This window comes from Dunckerocampus dactyliophorus, chromosome 12 (assembly GCF_027744805.1).
Source record: "Dunckerocampus dactyliophorus isolate RoL2022-P2 chromosome 12, RoL_Ddac_1.1, whole genome shotgun sequence".
In the NCBI taxonomy this organism is placed as follows: domain Eukaryota; kingdom Metazoa; phylum Chordata; class Actinopteri; order Syngnathiformes; family Syngnathidae; genus Dunckerocampus; species Dunckerocampus dactyliophorus.
In genome coordinates this window covers 20789250-20806942 of record NC_072830.1, presented here as the reverse complement: position 1 = coordinate 20806942, position 17693 = coordinate 20789250, and the positions used below count along the sequence as shown (strand labels likewise).

Here is a 17693-nt window from a genome sequence, read left to right as displayed (position 1 = left end):
ATTTAATTTTTAACTTTCCACTGCATGACACACACTAATAATCCAAATTAGTTAAGAAAAGTGTGTATAACAGCTGGGTGTGATGGTGTTGCTCATGTTCCAGAAGGCCTCCCTCTGCAGTCGAAACATGTCAAACAAAGAGACATTTTCTGCACGCAACACTTACGAACGTCAACAAATGTGTCACCACTTTGCTGGGTGCAGTCGCCCTCATTAAAAATGGGAGCCTCAACCTAAAGCTGGCCAGAGTCACCACTGTGTATTCTCCTCGCCTTTAATCACCCTGCACTACCGCAACAAACAGCTCCAACTGAAACCGCTACCCGAAAAAAACGCTGCCCGTCCTCCGCCTGAGGTCACAAAAATCAAAGTGATCATGCTACATTTTCGTGTGCGTGCGTGCTAGATTGTGTGCATCAACCTCTGAGGTCAACTCTTACTAACAAATGTGATTCTGGGAAAATCCGCAGTGCCACAACTAACCAGAAGTAGAGTGCGGAGGGTTCTCTTCACCCTCCTCTTGCTACAAGGCATCCATTTTTCCCAGGTTGTGATAATTATGTCATTACTCGAGCAAAGGCAAAAAAGTACTGTGGAGAGTCCCATAGGTGCATAGAATGGTGTGTGGGTTTACAAGTTAGTTGTAGCGGGGCTAAATCTGGCAAATGGTGTCACCAGGCTAATTGAAGGCTAATTAAAGCCTGCTGGTTGGACCCATAAACCTGTCTGCTCCCTTCTCATTTTCAGACTGACACATACGTCTATGCACACATGACAGCCACACACCCCATGGGAAGCCCAAATGGGCCTGAGCCCCAGCGTACTGTATCTTTTAAACATCCCCCATGATGGAAAATGTACATTTGTTTTAACATGATGTTCTAAAAGTAAATGTGTCCCTAGAGCCTATTTATGAGCACCAAATATGAGAAAAATGTATAATCTACCTCCCTTGTTTGCTCCACTTTTGAGAGAAGAGGTACTCAAACGGTCGCTTTTGAAGTTCTATGACATCAACAATAACTCTCCTTCCTCGTGGATTTGATATTGCCTCTGGCCAGCCTCTAGCTTGATGATCCCACCCTGTGTATATGTCCACCAAAAAGCAGGCTTCGCTGTAAATCTTAAAATAAAGCCAGGAGCTTTGTCAACCATCTGTCAGACAGCTACAGACGTGGGAGCTGGAAGTTTGATCATTTTGTTTTGTTTTTTTCCAGATAGGCTATTCTAGCATGATGTTTATGCTGTTAAAACGTGTGCAGCTTGCTAGAAAGTGTTGCTAACGTCAATGTTACATGGTTGAATGTGAAATATGAGCTGTATTAAATTGGAGAAATGCAATTGCAAAACTCTGCACTAATTTCAGTACAGTATATATGTGAAAAGCGGAACATGTGCACAACAGCATTGCCACAATCTACAGACACACAAAACAGGCTTTCCAAAAGCACTTTTAAACGGTCTAAATCCCAGCACCAAGGCTAGATTATGGCCACACTTCCAATACACTATTATGGGACCTCTGGGACTTATTTTAAATTGTTGAAAAATAACATACAGTAACATGGAACATTTAACCAACTACATGCAATTCTATTGAAAAATACGCTTTAGCATGCTGCCACCATACCTTGGCAAAGCGACAGAGGCGCAGAGCATCCTCCCACCGTGCTGAGCTGCTGAACTCGTGGAGAAACACAGCATACGGAGGCACACTGGTATACAGCAAGGAACCGTCTCTTTGACGTAACCTCACCTTGGTATCCACATAACTCAGAATGTGTGGTGTGTGGTTGAACTCACTTGGAAGGGAATGAGAGAAAGTCACAATTACAGTGAACACACGTCACATTTAAATTATTTGCAAAACTGTGACAGAAAGTTCAGTAGGCCAACAGCAGTAAGAAGCCATTCACTTTAGTTATTAAAATATATAACTGTATATTGACCGGAATACTATAATAGCCTATAAGACGACCCTGCATATAAGATTACTTTTCAAGCAAAGTCTCTCCAAGTCAATACTGTGTATGTGACATGAAGAAAAGCTTGCAGCCATTTGCTGCCACATGCTGGCTTGCATGTATAAATCTCTAGAGCCTCAATATAAGATGACCCGGCTTATTTCTAGTAAAAAATTACCGGCATTTATTGGGGTCAAATCGTTATAATGCACTACCGTCATAATAGTTAGAATTACTGCTTGTACAAATTTAGTATTTTACAAGCGTAGCAAACAAACATTGTTCCTTACTGCAGCTTTAAGTGAGAGTTAAGCACTGTTTGGGTCTACCTGCCGTCCTTAGTATAAAGTGTTTTGGAAAGCAGCTCCTTGTCAATGAAGACAGTATTGGGGTAGTACCACACTGTGAATTGGTTGTCTTGGACACCACACAGGATGTTAGCAGCATTATTCCAGGCCATGCTGTGAATCATGCTACCTGTGACACACGATACAACAATCATGGTTGGGAATTTTGTTAGCTGTTTGCATAAATATAAGGCATGCTCAGGCTAACTGTTACAATTCTGACCGATTTTGCAAATTTTGGGCTCGCGGCCGAGGTACCGCACAGAGGTGAGGTAAAGGTCGCGGTTCTTGTCAATCAAAGCGATCTTCCTTTCAGTGGACGGGCCGCACTGATCCAGAGCGATCTCCACCACCTCCATCTACACATGAGAAATAAAATGCACACATAAGTCAAGAGGTGAGTGACAGAATGAAGACAACTCAGGCAGAGGAGCAAGTATTCACTGTGTCTTTTCGCCAAGTGTATGCCTGTGTTTGGACTCAGACATATCCTAAAATGTATGTACATTAAATCCCTGCTATTTGCAGCGGTTACGATCAGAGATCAATCGCCAATAGCGAAAAACCATGAGTAATTGAGATACCCATACATTTTTTCTTTCCCAACAACAACCCTATTGTGACCAACCACCGGGGATACACCCACCAGAGACATATAAATAGGGAAACGCCGCACCTAAAAATTTTAGAACTGAGGCGAAACATCTTTAACAAACAAGAGTCCAGCTGCTTCGATTCAACCTTTGTTGGTTAAAAGTTTATGCAGCTAAACTCACAATTATGACAAATACATGTCTTTGTGCTATTTGTTCTTTTAAACCATTATTGATCACATATGCTAACCAGTGGTGGTGGTGTTACATTTTTTTTTGTTTAAAAACAAAAAAGGAATTTGGAGCGAGCTGCATACAGTTTTCTTTCACTTGTGTTCACCTTGCAGTTTAAGACCTAGGGGTAGGATTGTAAAAAAGGTTGCCTGTCGAAGCTAGTAGTGCTGCTCGTGCTCGTGTTGATGGAGTACATGTAAGATGTACGTCTGTGCTGACCCGTCCATTTTGTTTTCACATATTTAATACTTATTACAGACAGAGTGAATGAGACGTGGTTTCTGAAAAAGAAAACCAACCTAAAAAAATAAACTTTTGGACCAAAAATCAAATTTGTGGGGTCACGGATGCTGAATCACAAATCTGCGGGGATCCATGGTATACGTGTGAACCTCTGTAGGAGCCCGTGTGTGCGCATGTACACGTGTGCATATGTAGTCGGCGCCAGCTGGCTTCAGCTCAATGTGTTGAAGAAAAAAAAAAAAAGTCATGCTGACAGCAACTACTGCTCAATTTGTTTTCCTTCTTATCCCACCCTTTTCCCTTGCAAACCAGCCCATTCCCTTATTGTTTATTCACTGCCCCCCGGAAATACAGTGAGACTACATATGATTACTGGCATCAAAGTGAATGCATCAGTTGGGTTGCTACAATCATTTCAGGAATACAGTAGTGGAGTTTTCGGTTGTGAAGAAAAAAGCTGCTCACCAGCTGGCCATAACATTAGGTACACCAACCCAATCTAATAAGATCCAATGCATGTACTGTAACAAAAAGATTTACTAAAGCTTTATTACCACTTTAGATAGAGAACCCATAAAATATAAACAAAGGCTGATTGGTCAGCCCCCCCCCCCATAATGCATCATAACATGATATTTTGGTATTAACGACATTAAGAGGGCAAAATATTACACCTTTCACCGCAAACTACAATCACAGATCTTGTACTGGATATGAGTGAGTAATACAAGTTCTATACTTGTCAACCGCTCTGGTAAGCAACACGCAGCGGATTGTGCTCACTGTGCTCAGCTTTAAGGACACTGAAAGAGCAGTAAAATCTAAAACAGACAAACCATATAGGCACCAACTATTTTGGTCGTGCCACTCCCTGATGTTATGCTGTCACGGAATAATATGCTCGTTCACAATTGGTTGGGATGAGTGTGTCCTAGGTAAGCAGCACAGAAGTTGGATGATGAAAGTGATAAAAAGGAAAAGAGTCCCTCACCCCAAAGGAAGAGGTCAGTATTATAAAATTGCATTAGGTTGTAATCAAGGAGTTTAATTCATTTCTATGATAAGAATAAAATACACCAATCGAATAACTTACCTTGTGAGTTAAAGACTTCCCGTCACCGAGAGGTTTACCGGTCAGAGCGTCAAAGAGAAGGATGACTTGGCAGGATTTAAAAAAAAAAAAAAAAAAAGAAAGAAAAAGAACACAACATGAACATTTGAAATGGCAATGACCAGCCAGCAGTGTATAGGTACAGTATATACCGAAATGCTCTAAATATAGCATGGGCGTTTATTAGGGGTGTCACAAGATATCGTGTCACAAAATCTTGCAAGATTAAAACGTTACAAGATTTCACGTTCAGAAAAAAAAATGTCTTGTGGGGACTAGGCCTGGGTCGAGAATAAATTCATGAAATCACACAATAAATGAAAATGAACTTGATCATTTTTCCGGCCTCAGTATATTGCCATGTGCATGCGTGTCTGTTTTCCTCATCGCCTGCATCCAAACAGGCAGGAAGAGTTTCACTCTGTGCATTAGCTTCAGCACCTTGGCTTGTTTGTTGCATGGAACAACAGAATAGAACAACAGCATAAACGGAGTGAGACTTTTTGTCAGTCATACCATCTTTTTGTCTGTGGGTGGAGCAGAATTATTTAAAAAAATAATAATTATATGAGTAGATTTTAATATATTGTCAAATATTGTTTATATTTTTCATTGTACTTTTCTTAAAAGTAATGTTAAAATCTCATCTGTAGACCCAATCTTGTCTATCATGTCACGTGACACACTTAGCATGTATTTACATCAACTGCAAAGAAGACGGAGCATTAATTTGAAGCAGGCAATAATTGGAGACAGGCTGTTCTTTCCAAAATTTGAAAAGTCATTATATATACGTTAACAACTTCATTTTTTAACATCATTGATGAACAGGAAAATGACACAATACAACAGCAACAGAACCAATGCAAACTGCACAGCCAGCATTAATACCACTGATGAGTTCATTATAAACAACAGCATTTACATTTTAAGTACATTTTAAAGCACATGCAGAGGTAGTTAAAGCTGCTGACGTGACTCATACTCATCATACTTCAAATGCAGCTACCTGCCATCTTGTGGCGTTTAAAACAACTACATCAGGGGGTTACCTACAGCCACAGTTGTTGTTAACGCCAGTGTTTTTTGACCTGGTGCTAAGTGGAGACTGGGAGTTATTAGCTTTTACAGATCACGCACCCAGCGACTATAGGAGAATCTGCGCTGAACTAAATGAATGGTGTTATTTTGAGCATTAACGGTATTCATACTTGAGACAATGGCTCGCTTACCTTTTTCATCACTCTTGTCACGAATGGCAACCGTGTCGTTACTAAGTGAGACACACTGAGCGTTAAGGATATCAGCTCTCATACCAGGAAATTTAGGCGAGGATATCAGTCGGCCCTCGTAGGAGAATATATACAACCCTGCCCCGTCCACTAGAAGAGCATGTCTGGGAGGAATGGGGGAGGGGTGAGGCAAGAGGATACAGTGAGTAGACTTTTATATGGATGCATTGCAGTTGTTCATCTAATAAACCAGATGGTCGTTAGGTAGAGGTTTTTTATGCACATTAAAAACAGCAGCGACTTACTCAGCAGGACACTTGAGGCTCAGCTGTGATTATAGATTGACAAGTAATCTATTTAGCAGTACGATGAGTGTCAGGGACACTGCACTGGAGTGCTGCACAAGAGCTGCTCCATATTAATCTGATTTTCCCCAGCGGTTACACTATCAGACTTATTATATGACATACTTTGGCTAAGCTATAGTACAACTCCCGTGTAGATGTGCGTGTGTAGGGGTAGTAATGAAGCCTTGGAGAGGCTGTCAGGCGATCCTATGACCGTCTCCCGCTTTCTTGTTCCACTGCTGCTGGGATAAAGCAAATGGCTCACCTCTCCGCTTGCAGAATGAGGCTGACTGTTCCCTCCTTCAGGTCAAATATGAGAGGAGTATTCCAGTTCTTTGTGCTGGCACAAACAAAAACACAAATATGCACTCCTATTACTCCTTGAAATATCAGACACCTAAATGAAAAACAGCCCAGACAACAAGGCAGAAAATAGAAAACATTATTAGAACAGAAAACCATGTATTGTCAAAAATTATGCCGTCACAAAGATTGTTAGTTTGATAGATGCATGTTAGCTTCAGTATTACAGAATTTATTGAACATGTGTCTTGTTGCAGGTGTGTGAGTGTACTTGGAAAAGCAACGCCAATATGGAACCATAACCTTTTTTGCACTTTGCACACAATGTGCTTGACTTCCTTTTTAAGCAAATCCTCTTTGAAGATGAGGTGCAACATGCTGGTTTGGCAGTGCATCCTGGGTGAATTGATGACCATATAAGGAGGGTTATGTTAACTCTATATTCCAGCTACTTGTGGAGGAAATAAGAGAAAAAAAAAACATCCCGGTGGGAATAGAGGATGCACTGAATAAGTGAAGTGCAGTACTTGTAGATGTAGCACTGCAGGGATGTGGCGACTACGAGGTGCCCAAAAGCCAAGGAGGCTTTGATGACTCGATCCCTGAACTCCAACATGTCCACTGCATCATTCATCACATTCCTCACCTGTGGAAAAAAAATATAGAGAATGACACATGAAAGATTAGTTATGTGCAAATAAAATGTTTTATTTATACACACAGGAAGCAGTCTATCAAATATCCAAGCATACATAAGGTAACTGTGGTCAGAAAGACGTTTTCACCTGTTTGGAATGTGTGTGTGCACGTGCTGGTGAGCTGCCATAGATAAATACTTTACCTACCAGCTCCCTCTGTGAATGAATGAAAGGGCCTTTTCCAGCGCCAGGTGAAAGGTGGGGTTATTTTTACAGCTTTACAAATCTTTCTCCTCTGCCCCCTCCCAGCAAGCCAAATTTATAAGCAAACCCAGCAAGAATAAAACAAAACAAAACAAAAAAAAAACATTTGACCGCAAGATGGTAAATTTAGCTGGCTAATTCGCAAACCACTGGCAGATGTACACATTTAATGCGGGCTCGTGTGGAGGAAAGGCGGAGGAGGCAGCCAGAAAAAGTGCCTGTAAGGCTAAAAAAAAAAAAAAAAAAAGTGGCTGATGACCTACGTTTGTTTGCTTTGCTCTCAGTAAAGATGCCCAATCCTGTTTTTCTCAAGAAGTGTATCCCTTTCTATGAACATTTGGGTGTTAAATGCATGCAAATGCTACCTTGTGGTCAGTTTGAGTTTAAACAGAAGAAAATAGTGGAGTACAGGCAGGCAGCAACACAGGCTGGCCATTGTCATCGCTAGCCCTCCTGGCACACTGGCAGGATCCAACCATAATATATGGCTGCAAGTAGTTTGAGCCCCTATTTTGGCATACGTGTGTGTGTGTGTGTGTGTGTGTGTGTGACACATGATGGTTGCATACTTGGTGCGCAATATAATGAGGTCCAATTCAATAAAGCTGTGTCAAAAAAGGCTTTATGAAGATAATGCTCAAAAGATTTTAACAACCTCCCCATTTTGTTTTTTTATTTTTTATTTATTAACTCCACAATGCTGTAGTAGCTGCATTTCTTGTATCAGAGGCGGTCAGCATCCCTGCAGCTTTATCTACCTTTATCTACCTCGCACACGCTTTAAAATGTTAGTTGGCTTGTCATACTGTTGTTTACAATGAACTCATCAGCGCAGCAGTATTAATGCTGGCTGAGCAGTTTGCGCCTTACGGCTGTTACAACATTGGTTCTGTCGCAGCTGCGTTAAGCAATATACTGTTAATAAATGACCATGTGGTGAAAGAGCTACATTTTCTTTTCCACTTTGTCATGCGCTCCAAATGATTATTAAAGTTCATTTATTCATTTTCTGTGCCGCTTAATCCTTTAGAGTTAAAAAGATTAAGTTGTGTCCTATTCTGGAAATAATAGTTTTTTTCCTATTCTCCACTGCTTGAAATTGAGGCGCCATCCTCTTTTGGCTTAGGTAAATAAACGTCATTGCAATAGTTATAGCATTTAATGCATTAAAATGTTAAAAATTTAGCGAGGCTTGCTAGGATATTTTCACCAATTCAGTTATAATAAAATGCCACCCCAGAATAAAATAAAAGAGTCCTTACATTGGTCTTACATCTTACATCATACATCTGTCCTTTCAAGAACCAAGTAGTATTTTTGTTACCTTGATGGAGGGCAGCATTGTACTGAGTGCCATTCTTGTCATCTTGGTACTGGCAGAATTGTGGATACAGCTCTTACATTGAATCTCATTAGGCTTAACAAATGAACAGTCCGGTGATAAAAGTGTGCGTGTGTGTCGCTCTCTTTACCTGCATGGTTTTCCTCTTGGTTAAAGTGATCATAAAGTTGTTCCACTCCCAGTGCTGCTCCACCACATTGGCAAAGATGACGTGGCCATTCCCGCAGGCCCCAGCCACCTGTGTGCCATCAGCAGACCAGGCCAGGCTGAATACACTGCCCGTGTTGGGTTTCTCCAAAGCGTAGGACCACTGGAAGTAGAGGTGGAACATCAGTGTCAGTGATGTGCATTTCATTACAACCTTAAACATATTTCTTTGGTGAGTGCTTCCAAGCAAATAGAAGTTTATGGAAGAGGTGAGAGTCAAATACCCGTGCACATAATGTGCATTGTGCTACAAAAGAAGGCCCAGTCAGTCAATAAGTGAGTTGTGATGAACTGTGAGACATCCAAGGAGCATGTGGTCCTGCCAAGTCCAGCAGTGGCGCTCGTAAACATGTGCTCTGCTATCCTCATCTATCACACATACAGGAGGGGGCTGAGATGAAGGCTGGACCAGGCTCTGACTAACAAATCCTTGTTTTGTTTTTTTTTTAAGGAAATGATTTAGTGGTACAACCTGAGAGAGGAGTAAGCTAGATAGGGGTGTCACATGTCAAAAAAGGACAGCCTTAATATCCTTTAAATAGCTAAGCAGGCACGATCCCAACCCAGCTGAAATCCATGATTCTATACCATTACTCTTACCTCCACCAAGCACAATAAGAAGGCATTGATTTCTGCTGGGTTGGTTGGTGGTTCAGTGAGCAGATTAATACAAAAACAACATTTCCAAGTACTGTAATTTCCGGCGTTCATCATTAGTGGTGTGTGATACCACTCATTTCAATTCCGATTTGATACTGAGTAAAAATTCGATTCGATAGCATAGCTCATGAAATAAAAAATATAATACATAATGTACTTATTTATTTTAAACAACTGCATATCATTTAGACAAGGTCTCAATAATTTTGTTCCTTTAAACTGTGTTTATGTTAATTATATACATTACCTGAAGTATCAAAGCATCAATATTTTGATTTAAGGATCGATTTTAGAGCCTAACGATTTGGTATCGAAGGTACCGGGACTTATATTTCAGTATCTATCCGCACATCATCAGGGAGAACATGTGGAGAGGTGAATGTGATGCGGTTTTCAGTTTGAAGGCCAACAATCTAGTGGCTTTTGCTCGGGTCTGCTGGTGGATCTTGGCAGTGTGGAGCCGTGCCGGAAGGTCACTGCCGCTGATGGGTTTTGGGGCACTGATTTGCCTGGGAGCGACAACGAAAGAGGGAGAGAGACGGGCAGCGTTTGTGGCGAGGGAACTGTGTGGCTGTTCAAATGAAGAGGACGACTTTAGTGGTTTTAGTTCCCAGGAGGATGACGAGGACATCAATGAATGACTTTTCTGGCAGGCTACTGTTTAACCAGCCGTATTACACGCACTGTTCGGTGCTGTTTGGCCGAAAGCATATATTTAATTAAAGTTTTAAAAAAATCTTTCTGTGTAACATCTTTCTGTGTACTAAATATCCCATGTTACAATGTGGACACCAGGGGCTTATAGACTGGTGTGGCCTATTCACGTATAAATCTTTTTTTCTCTTTAAATTTAGTGGCTGCAGGATACAGGCGCATTTATCGCTCACCGACACCTAAGGTTTTACATAAACAATCCATCAAGAAGTAGCCGATTATTTTAACAAAATGACAACAAAAAATAGGAGTTTGTCAAAGTACATCCCCTGGAAATGACACAAATCCTGGAAAATGGCACCTGCAAACCAAAATGGCCGATGACGTGTATCTAAAGAATAAGTTCTTTGATTATTTTTGTGTGTCCCATCATCATGAACATGTGTACCGGATATCGTGTCAATTGGATGCACTGGTGGCAGGTGCTAATATTTTCCAACTCCCCGGGAGAATGTCGGTTGGCATCATAAATCTGTTCCAGAAGGTACTCTGACTCAATCTTTCCCAAAAAATGCAAATCCAATTAATCCCTTCCTGACACCCAAAAATGTTAACAAAACACTTTAGTTTTACAAAAATAGTTTTAAATATAAAATGCATATAAATGACAAATAAAAATGAACATTTAACATCACTTTTACCTTGATTCAAGTATGTAGTAAGTAGTATGAAGTATAGTTGATTGTTTAGGAGTTATTTATTGTATTAAGTAGTGTTTCTCACCTTTTTTATCAAAATGCTGGCACTTGCAACTTTCATTGGCTCCATTGTGGGTTATTTTGCAGCCATAATCAATCAGAAATGGGAATTGTGATGTAACTATGTTAGTTAGCAAAGAACTGCAGAGTCAACCACTGATAACATCAGATGGCCGGTTCCAGTTTCCATGTTAACAGGAAGCTGCTAACAGGGACATTTTGTGCTAAAAAAAAATGTTACACAGTTGGACTCACACAGTATATTAATAACATGACAAGACGTGCACCAAGTTGTACGCCAACCTGGATATGTACATAATAGGCAAAATTTTTGCATAGATTTTTGACATAAACCAAAAATATACCCTAACCGGGGTGTACCCTAGCAAAGGTTCCACTTAGGGATGTCCCGATTATTTTTTTTTTACTTCCGATCGGATCCGATTTTTTTTATTAGTCTTGCCAATTCAATCACTTTTTTATTTTTTATAAAAAGCTTTTGTTTCATGAATTTGCGGGATTGAATATTGTTATGAAAATAGCTCTTCAAAGCATAAAAAAAGTAAAGTACTGCAGAATTTACTTTTTTATTACACAGCATGACCAACAATATTGTTTGGCTTTTGTAACAAACCTCTGTGAGCCAGGTTCTTATCCAATAAAAGATAAAAATTGGAAAAAATGGGTGTGCAAAAATACTTTTAGGGTAGGACTAATCATTTGACATTGTTATAGATCCATTTGTGGTGTGATTTAGAATATACAACATATATTTGAACAAATTATGTAAGCTATTTTTGTGACGCCCTTATTTTGTGCCCCCACGGGACGTGCTGTTATTTTGAAGGCCGCAAGTGTTGTTGTGTGTGTTGAGGCCACTTGACGGGAGTCAGTGGAGAGACGAGCGGGCTAAGAATAAAGTGCCTCCTGCAGCTCCGGCTCCTGTCCTTTTGTTCACTGTGCACTCCCATACCATTAGTGGGAATCCTCACCCGCTCGGTTACACTCTCTTCAACGCAATAGTAATTTATTGATGGTCCATAGTATAAACAACCAGCAGTTAGAGCAGCACTTCCCGTATGATCTCCCTGCACTATGACAAAGCAGTCCGGGCACATTGCGGGGGAAGTACCGCTGGAGGTACGGAGCCGAATATCCAACGTCCAAAGTGAAACTAACTTCACCACGGTACACCGCAGACATGTCTGCATGGTGGTGTTGCATTTTTTTCTTCTAGTGCGTGGCGGGAGTCAAGTGGCAACCAGCTTTAAGGCGCACCTAGGATGTTGGAGGGTGGCCCAGTGTTGCCAAGTAATACGGCAACCGGATGGGCCCGATCTTGGGCGGAAGCTGGTATTTTCCGATCTTAGAAATACAGCGGATCGGCAGCGGATCCTCAAAATCAAATCGGGACATCCCTAGTTCCACTGTGTGTTAAATCCCCCAAATTTAGTTGCTGGAAAAATAATAATAAAAAGAACAATAATCAATAAATAAAAAGAACAATAATCAATAATAATATAGAGAAGAAACAAAGGAATTCCAAGAGTGCCTTCAGTTCGACTTTTGCGGGGGTCTGTGCTCTGAGGAAGCCAAAACAATGCAAAAATATCGCATTTTAAAAACAATATTAAACTCAATTTAATTATCATTAACAATAATAGATTGTCACAGCCAAACTACTGCACTGTTGTAGTGTTTCTTCAGCAAAGTCTCCCACTTACAAATATGGAGCATAATTGAAATGTCCTCTCTTTCTGTCCACTAGCCTATTTAGGACTAATACAATCAGTTATCTGGGCTCACATCGACGAGAGGGCTGTGACATGACTTATGAAAAGAAAAAAGTGACATCGGTAGCCCAAATGCAGCACGTTTCTTGCAATGGGACAAGTGAGGGCTCAGCGGGCCAAGTGCTGTGGCGAGCATGGAGAAAAGAAGCTCAGTGTGTTCGCTGCCTGATGCGCGCACACACACGCATGCACGCACAGCTGCAGGATCTGAAGTGTGGCCTTATTTCCTCCGAGTTGGTTTTGACGGGACTAAAAGGTTACAGGTTAGCTGCTTTGATCTCCTCGGGTCTGCCTCTCTCCAGTATGGACATATTGGGCTGTCATTCCCTAGTAGTTAATGTCATCTTGGGGACTCAAAATAGTTTCTGGAAAAATAAAAGCTGCACTGCCTTCTAGACAAGAGACAGTTTGTTAAACTTCAATTGAATGGCATTTAATTGCACCCCCTCCTTTTTCCTACAACTCCAGCCGTCCTCACTCATCACAGCAGGGGCTGTTTTCCTTATTCGGGTTTTTTACATTCACAACATGTGTGGACATGTGCTGGGGGACGATCCAGAGTTTGGGCCAGCTTCAACATTAATGAGGGACATCATTTATTCTGCAGATAACGTTTTGAGATGGCCCACTCTGTGTTAAAGCACCTAAGGGAGGAGGGTGGGGGGAATTGCCTGACGGATGCAGCTGAATGCATACACCAGATTGTAATGAAGCAGGACATGTGATACCTGGCAAAAAGAAGCACTGCTGGATTCACGCTTACCTAATGTTTTTAACACATTGAGCTGTTTTACTCCTTCGTGAGTCGCCCAACAAACCAGCGTGTGTGTGTGTGTGTGTGTGTGTGTATGTTGTGTATACATGTGTGCAACAAAAAGTTTCAAGATTAAGTACATGTGAGAGAAAATATAAGACAACACATAGGAGTAATAAAAGTGTGCGCACACACACACACACAAAATGGGAAACACAATTTTGCAACTCTTTTAACATTCATTTTAAGAGCTTGAGTGTATGTGTGTATAATATTGGCATAAAAATGATGTTCATATTCGTATCATTTTTCTGACAATGATATTGTGGCGCAAGTAATGACATGCATGAATTATTTCCAAGTTTCGCCTTTGGCTTGTTTATATTATTTTATATATTTGTAGGTGAGGGTCTTAAGAGTTTCAATAACCGGCAAGCTCAACACAAAAAAAGGACAGCAGGCACGAAGCTCGGGAGGCACTTTTAATCGCACGCGACTTCATTTCTCCGTGCACAGAGTGAACTCTCTTGCTGTCTGTTAGGAGGTGTGAGACGAGCAAAACAGACAGGCATGCACATGGCAATATACTGAGACTGGTAAAATGATCAAGTACATTTTCATTTCTTGTGTGATTATTTATTATCCACCCATGCCAAGTGCCCACAAGACAGTTTTTTTCGAAACAAGAAATCTTGTCACATTCTAATCTCGCGAGATCTTGTGACACCCCTAGTTCAAGATGTGACCTGACGTGAGTGTGAGGAAAGCCAGCCAAAATCCGCATTGATTGATATCGGCAATTAACTGCTGGACATATCGGTGTATCCATCCATCCATTTTCTATAGCGCTTCTTCCTCATTAGGGTCGCGGGGGTATGCTGGAGCCTATCCCAGCTGACTTCGGGCGACAGGCGGGGTACACCCTCGCGAGCCAATCGCACACCATTCACACCTATGGACCTAACATGCATGTTTTTGGAATGTGGGAGGAAGCCGGAGTACCCGGAGAAAACCCACGCGCACACGGGAAGAACATGCAAACGCCACACAGAAATGCCCAAGGGAGAATCGAACCCAGGTCTTCCCGATCTCCAGGTTGTTACTGTATTGGCGTGCTAACCACTAGACCACCGTGCGGCCCATTGGGGTATCAGATATTGGTAAAAATATATACATATATTGGGCATCTCTACATGCAAATCAACAGGGGATGCCAAATAATTTCTTCAAAAGCAAGTCAAGAGCTTTTCTTCCTTTCACTCACATGCACCAGTGACCTGTTTGAAGAAAGTGGCTCATAGGTTGGATAAGTTACAAAACAACAGAGAAGGCTAATAATTTTTGTTATTTCAGTGATACTGAAAACATGGATTTAAAGACAAAAATGTGGCTACTAATTATTTTTGTTATTTCAGTGATACTGAAAACATGGATTGAAAGAAAAAAATGTGGCTCTAGTTTTGTCTTGTCTATATGTGCCCTGCGATTGGCTGGCGACCAGTCCAGGGTGTACCCCGCCTGTCGCCCGAAGAACAGCTGGGATAGGCTCCAGCATGCCCCCGCGACCCTAATGAGGAGAAGCGGTATAGAAATAGCTTTGTCTTTGATTTTGAACAACGACTCCTGAAAAGGTGGTGTAGTCTAATATTCAGGGTTGTCTTATATTCCGGTCAATACAGTAATTCTGGTTTGATCGAATAACACAAAATGAGGGGACAAGTTTGCAATGAATTGAAGGAAGTATTGTAAAATATTGTACAAAATAAGGAGGCTCGCAGAAGCAGTGTATGAAGATTTGGGGTGGGCGGTGAAGTCTCGCTTGTTATTCAACCCCCCTGCGTCTATAATGGGCAGCTTTGTGGTCAGAGAGAAGGTGACAGACATGACGTGTAGTTCTTAGTCAAGCCGTGGTGGGTGAGTGGGGGTGGGGTATTCCTCGAACTCACAATGAGCTCATACACATAGAAGATGTATAGAAAGTGGTCAATGTGTGGCCGGGCATGCAGACTTGTGTATGCAGCAGAAGACCAGGTCTTGTAATCCAACACACAGATGATCGCTCAGCAAAGCAAAAACTCATGCATACTGTGTGTGTGTGTTTTTGTATGTTGACACGTGTGTGTTAATGTGACTCAGACCAACACACGTTAGTTGCATGTATGTGACAAACCCTAGAGTCTAGAATGATCCTCTGGGATACAGTAGCAGTACAGATATTACAGAGAAAATGTGGCGATGCTGTATGAGTGCTGGGGAGTACTGGAGGGTGCTGCGGTTCATTGAGGGGAAAGATGAATTCCAATTTGTAATGTGACATTGTGAAGCATAGCATGATAGGATAACAGGATGATGATAAGGAGGCTAAACACACCACCAAGATGCCAAAGGTGAAGGTGATAGAGTATCCAAGTATGTCTCCTCCGGATCTGAACCCAAATGAAAACCTGTGGGGTATCCACAAGCAGAAGAAAGAGGAGTGCAAGGTGTCTAACATCCACCTGTGCTGTCATCATGAAAGAGTGGAAGAGGATTCCAGTACTATGCAGCTCTGGTGAATTCCATGCCCAAGAAGATAAAAGCAGTGATAGATAACAATGGTGCTCACACTGAATATTGATAGTCAGTGGATAGCAAATCTATACTGCTATTCAAGCTTTACTCAAAGTTATGTCCAAGTTTCATGTCTATACTATTGTCCCTTGAGAAGATGTAATAAAATGGTTGCTGAAACGTGAGGGTTGTACTGACTTTTGTAAGGTACTGTAATTAATTATCTTAACTTAGTTTGGGTCCTTCTTCTACAGCCTTGTACTCCATAAGAGTGTTGTGGCCTGCACAGCTCCTTCTGAAGGAATTAGGGATGGGCGGGCTTGAGCGTGTGAGCCAGGAAGGGGTTAATGACACATGTCTGCACTAATAGCTCCCAGTGGAGCTATCTGCTGATTCAGCCCCATTATGTTGGCATTAAATATGTTGCAAACACTCCCCTTGATGCACGTCAAGAAAATGCTAATCAGAAGAGGGGAAGCGTGAGACCTCCCCATCGCTGATGTTTTCCTAGCCCTTTATCATCTCTGGCACGCCTGTCAATCAGAGGCGAAAGAAGTTTCAACTGCTATTAGCGTTAATTGGTGAACCTCTTCAACCCTGCTTTGGCTGCGTGTCTACACCAAAATGTAGAAATGAGTGTGACTGTAATCCACAAGCAGTAACATAAACTATAAAGTGACATTATTTTAGTTACAGTTGTAGCAGAAGTTGAATGTACTGTATGTGCTTATTGCGTATACCATCGTAAGACCATCTTTGATTCACCCCAATGCTTCCAAAAATGTCTCCTTGTTGCCTAACTCTACCTAATAATACCGATTTGGTATGGTTGCTGCCCTGCTGAAGTTCCGATAGATGTTGAAAAGAGAGAAACTAGAATGACACCTAATTGAGAAGCCGTCATTAAGATTTATGCATTATTCAATGAGAAATTAAGAAAATGTTAAATAAAACAAATGGAATGAAACCATCTCTTTAGAAGACAAAAAGGTTGTGTGGATCGGCTAAATAACTGCTAGCTTAGCTTTGTGCAATTGGGAGCCAAACTAGTGGAGGGTTGCCTTACATAAATCACAACAGCTGGACGATGCTCAGCAAAGCCAGCTGGCTTCAGTTTGCCTGTGGCTCTGTGTGCAGGACCGGACCTGGCAGTGCAGGTACTGAGCGTAAATCCTCACACACAATAAACACAACACACATGTGCGAGTGTAATAGACACTAAACATATATACAAGTATCTGGCCATAAACAGACAAGGTGCATGAAAACGCTGACACTAAGCTTCTCTTTTAAGCCCAAACCGATTCTGTAAGGTGTAAGCGTGAGCAAGAGTTGAACTATAAATAAAACCAGTTGTTTTGGAGAGGTGGTTTTGGATGGGGTTTCATCAATCTTTTGGGGGATTATGAGGGCTTGTAAACGTCAGCTTGCAGTGACCCCTCTACTCAAAATGGGGTTGACTACAAGGATAAGAATAGCTGTGGACTATGTTCACAACCACTGAGACCAATATGGTGAAACAGCTTTGACTGGCAACAAGGTTTAGATGATTGAACTGGGCTTTATCCACAGATCCATGTCTTTTTCCAGAGTCAACAATTCTAATGTGACAAGTACATCTTTGTTAAGTTGCTAAATACAAAAACAAAAAGAGTCTACAGTACGCTGCCATGTAATTATTCCATACAATGGCATTATC

The 17693-nt window shown here is 41.4% G+C and overlaps 1 protein-coding gene across 1 annotated transcript in view; it reads right to left on the bottom strand.

Annotated features, from left to right (window-relative positions):
* Nucleotides 1-17693, bottom strand: part of ift80 (intraflagellar transport 80 homolog (Chlamydomonas)) — a 43612-nt gene that overhangs the window by 5085 nt on the left and 20834 nt on the right. Inside the window, exons 9-16 of the mRNA XM_054793401.1 lie at nucleotides 8749-8928; nucleotides 6902-7020; nucleotides 6337-6411; nucleotides 5725-5888; nucleotides 4475-4539; nucleotides 2535-2670; nucleotides 2294-2441; nucleotides 1631-1802 (exon numbers count right to left, since the gene is read on the bottom strand). Coding sequence (XP_054649376.1) covers nucleotides 1631-1802; nucleotides 2294-2441; nucleotides 2535-2670; nucleotides 4475-4539; nucleotides 5725-5888; nucleotides 6337-6411; nucleotides 6902-7020; nucleotides 8749-8928 — 1059 coding nt within the window. The remainder of the gene's footprint in view (nucleotides 1-1630; nucleotides 1803-2293; nucleotides 2442-2534; nucleotides 2671-4474; nucleotides 4540-5724; nucleotides 5889-6336; nucleotides 6412-6901; nucleotides 7021-8748; nucleotides 8929-17693) is intronic.